Source organism: Bombina bombina, chromosome 7, assembly GCF_027579735.1.
Source record: "Bombina bombina isolate aBomBom1 chromosome 7, aBomBom1.pri, whole genome shotgun sequence".
Taxonomy (NCBI): Eukaryota; Metazoa; Chordata; class Amphibia; order Anura; family Bombinatoridae; genus Bombina; species Bombina bombina.
In genome coordinates, this window is record NC_069505.1 from 260,331,500 (window position 1) to 260,334,724 (window position 3,225).

General features: G+C 47.1%; 1 protein-coding gene across 1 annotated transcript; it reads right to left on the reverse strand.

Annotated features, from left to right (window-relative positions):
• Positions 1-1,580: 1,580 nt before the first annotated feature.
• LOC128666253 (histone H1.10) lies at positions 1,581-2,627 on the reverse strand. The gene has a single exon (XM_053720729.1). It carries the CDS (start codon positions 2,536-2,538, stop codon positions 1,942-1,944), a length of 597 nt encoding a protein of 198 aa, XP_053576704.1. The 5' UTR covers positions 2,539-2,627; the 3' UTR covers positions 1,581-1,941.
• Positions 2,628-3,225: the final 598 nt, after the last annotated feature.

The following is a 3,225-nucleotide window of genomic DNA, read 5'->3' on the forward strand; positions in this document are numbered from 1 at the left end:
GATGGGTGAGAGCAAATTAGTTACCACAGTTACTGATCAGCTGATTATTTCACCTGTGCTCTAGTTCAGCTATAATGAAAACCTGGCCTGTTGGGGGTACTTGAGGACCGCAGGTGAGAAACAATGATCTTTTATACCAAGTGATTTCAAGGCCCAGTACATTTTAACTGGATGTCTCCAAGGCCCAGTAGTCAAATATATAAACATGTACTGTAAATATATAAATATGTACTGTAGATATATATATTGGCGTCAGTGGGATGGTGAGTTACTTGTCCCATCTGATCCTTGTCCTACCACTGAACTGCCTGATCAAATGTCCATAGGCTGAGGTTTTTTACCTCTTGTAAAGCATATGCATCTTCCTCAGTATGATGAATGAGCAATATCCACTGACACCCAAAAATGTTTGTTTAACCCTTTGTGTTACAGAAACTTGTGCTTTGTTTACACACTATGTTCTGTACTAGTGACTTAGAGGTAACCAATCAGCTGCAGCCAGAGTATAACAATATGCCTGTTTAAGTTTAGGGAAACGTGACCTGCTCAGCCCCTTAAAGACATTTTTAGTAACATGTTAAAAGGGACATAAAAGCCCAAAATATTATTTGATTTAGATCATTTCTATTTTAAATATATTTACAATTTAATTCAATCAGCACATTTGCTTCTTTCTCTTGGTATGCCTTGGAAGAGAATCAATACACTACTGGGAGCTAGCTGATCACATCAGGTGAGACCAGGACACAATTATATATACACAAATTTAGCAACTAGCTCCCAGTAGAGCATTGATGCACCTGAGTCTACCTAGGTATGCTTTTCAACAAGATACCAAGAACGAAGCATATTGGAAATGTGTTTAAAATTGCATGTTGAGTCATAAGTACATTTTTGGCTTTACTGTAGCATTAAGCCTTGCTGTGCACTAAAACTACATTTAATAATTGCTCATGTAATGATGTATTTGCACTCCCTCAGGTGTGATTAACTGGATTATTTATATACAGGTATAAATATATACATTATTTTTTACACATATCTACACCTTTGGTAAGTACAGCCCTATACAGAGTTTACTACCCCAGTGTCTGAGCTGTAAGGGCTGTGTGCTGCCCCTACTGCAATCTATTAAACTGAAAAGCTTAAAAAGGGACATCAATAGTATAATTATCTAAAACTGCTCCTCAGCTGAAAGTAGCTGTTGATTGGTGGCTACACATAGCTCACTGATTCACTCACAGCCAGTGTTTTCCCAACTCCAGATTTTCATGATATAACTAGAGCCCAGGTGATATAATCGGCTGATCAGTAACCATGGTTACCAACCTCTTACCCATCATGATTATTTCACCTGTGCTCTAGTTATGGTATCATCAAAATCTAACCCATTCGGGGGACTGGAGTTGAGAAACAATTAACTACATGTTAACCCTTCTGTTGAGTTGCATCTGCAGCCAGTAGTGAAATAAACATTTCAATGATTTACTACATGTTCCCCGGGTTTAACCCTAAATGGATAATACACTAATCATACGACACACAAGGTTAGTGCTATAAACAAACAAGACCACGGTACCTGCAGTAAGTCACGGTTTATTAAGCATAGAAAATAAAACAAACATAACAAAAGGCATTAAGCGATCCACGCTTCACTCACACGTCACATTAATGTGCGACACAACAACACACCGGGACACACAGGTCCCCTGTACAAGTTACCACTGCGGAAGGGTCCGCCCCAATCAGCTCCGCGCACCAGTGACGCATTACAAGGTAACCGCGGACACCAGTGGTGGCCCCTGATGGGTAGAATAGGATACATTGTTTCTAGCTGCTCAGTGCTTGGTGCGGGAGGGGGCGCGCAGCTATAATGCCCCGTCCCTTGTGCTACCCCCAAAGGAGCAGCGTCAGTCTGTAGTGGGGTTACCCACGGGAGCCTCACGCCTTCCTGGCTTTGGGCACCTTGGGCACGCTGGGCTTGGCACTTTTCTTCACCTTCTTGCTGCCCCCCGCCTTCTTCTTGTGGCTCTTGGCCAGGGGTTTGGGGGCGCTCTTCTTGGGCTTCTCCTTGGCTGGCTTGGCTTTCTTGTGGCTCTTTTTGGGGGTGCTGGTCGCCTTTTTAGTCGCCGGTTTGGTCACGGGAGGTTTCTTCTCCGCGGGAGCCCCCTCCAGCTTCTTCTTGTTAAGGCGGAACGAGCCGTTGGCCCCCACGCCCTTGACCTGCAGGAGGGTGTCGTTCTGCACCAGCGCCTTGATAGAGTACTTGAGGTAAGTGCGGCCGTTCTGCTGGTCGAACCAGGACACCTTCTTGGCTTCGCTGTAGATCTTGGCCAGGGAGGAGCCGTTCTTCTCGCCCAGGTTGCGGATGGTGTCTATGACGAGCTGGCTGTACCGGCCCGGCTGGCTCTTCTTGCTCTTTTTTTTGCCCCCCGCAGCCCCTTTAGCCTTTCTGGAGGGTCGTTTGCTGGAGACGGCTTCTCCGTCCTCATCCTCCTCCTCTGTTGTGGGCACGTTCTCCTCCAGCTCTAGGGCCATGGCAACTGTGGACAGTAGGGGATGTTCAAGGGGGTACAAGCTGCTGACGGACCTGATACACTGTCTAGCTCGCCTGGTTGGTTCTGACGCAGCCTCTGGCTGCTCCGCCTTTATATAGCCGAATAGCGGACCACGTTGAGAACAACAACACTCGGCGCCTCAGCGCAGTGACTTGTGTTTGTTGAGCCGCTTTATAGAACCTTTTATTCCGCACACGGGGCCCCCCCAGACCTGAGACCTCCGCTCCTCGCTCACCGGACGCTCCTCATTACCCATAAGTGGTGATCGCCTCTCACACGGGGCATGTGAAGCAGGAGTGGGGCATGAATAAGGGCACCCTATGTCTGATGGGCGGCCATGGATGGGGGAGGCGTGTTTGCTGCGGGATTTCACGGTCCTCCGCGCCCTCAAGGGTGCATTTAACACACATGGGGGAAAGGCAACAGCAGTTTGAGTTCACTTGATGGGTTACCGAGGGGCTGGTGTCTAGGGGGCGATTATTATACGAGGTTTAATTTACTGAAACTAACACATAGGGCGCTCCCAGTGGCAGAATGTGGTGGTACAAACTGTCAGAAATGTATCCAAAACTGAGGTGTAACTGTGCCAGGAGAGTTTTAACCCACTGTGTACCGGCTGCACAAACCCATTGCCAGTTACATGGCACACTGGCTTTATAGATCATTT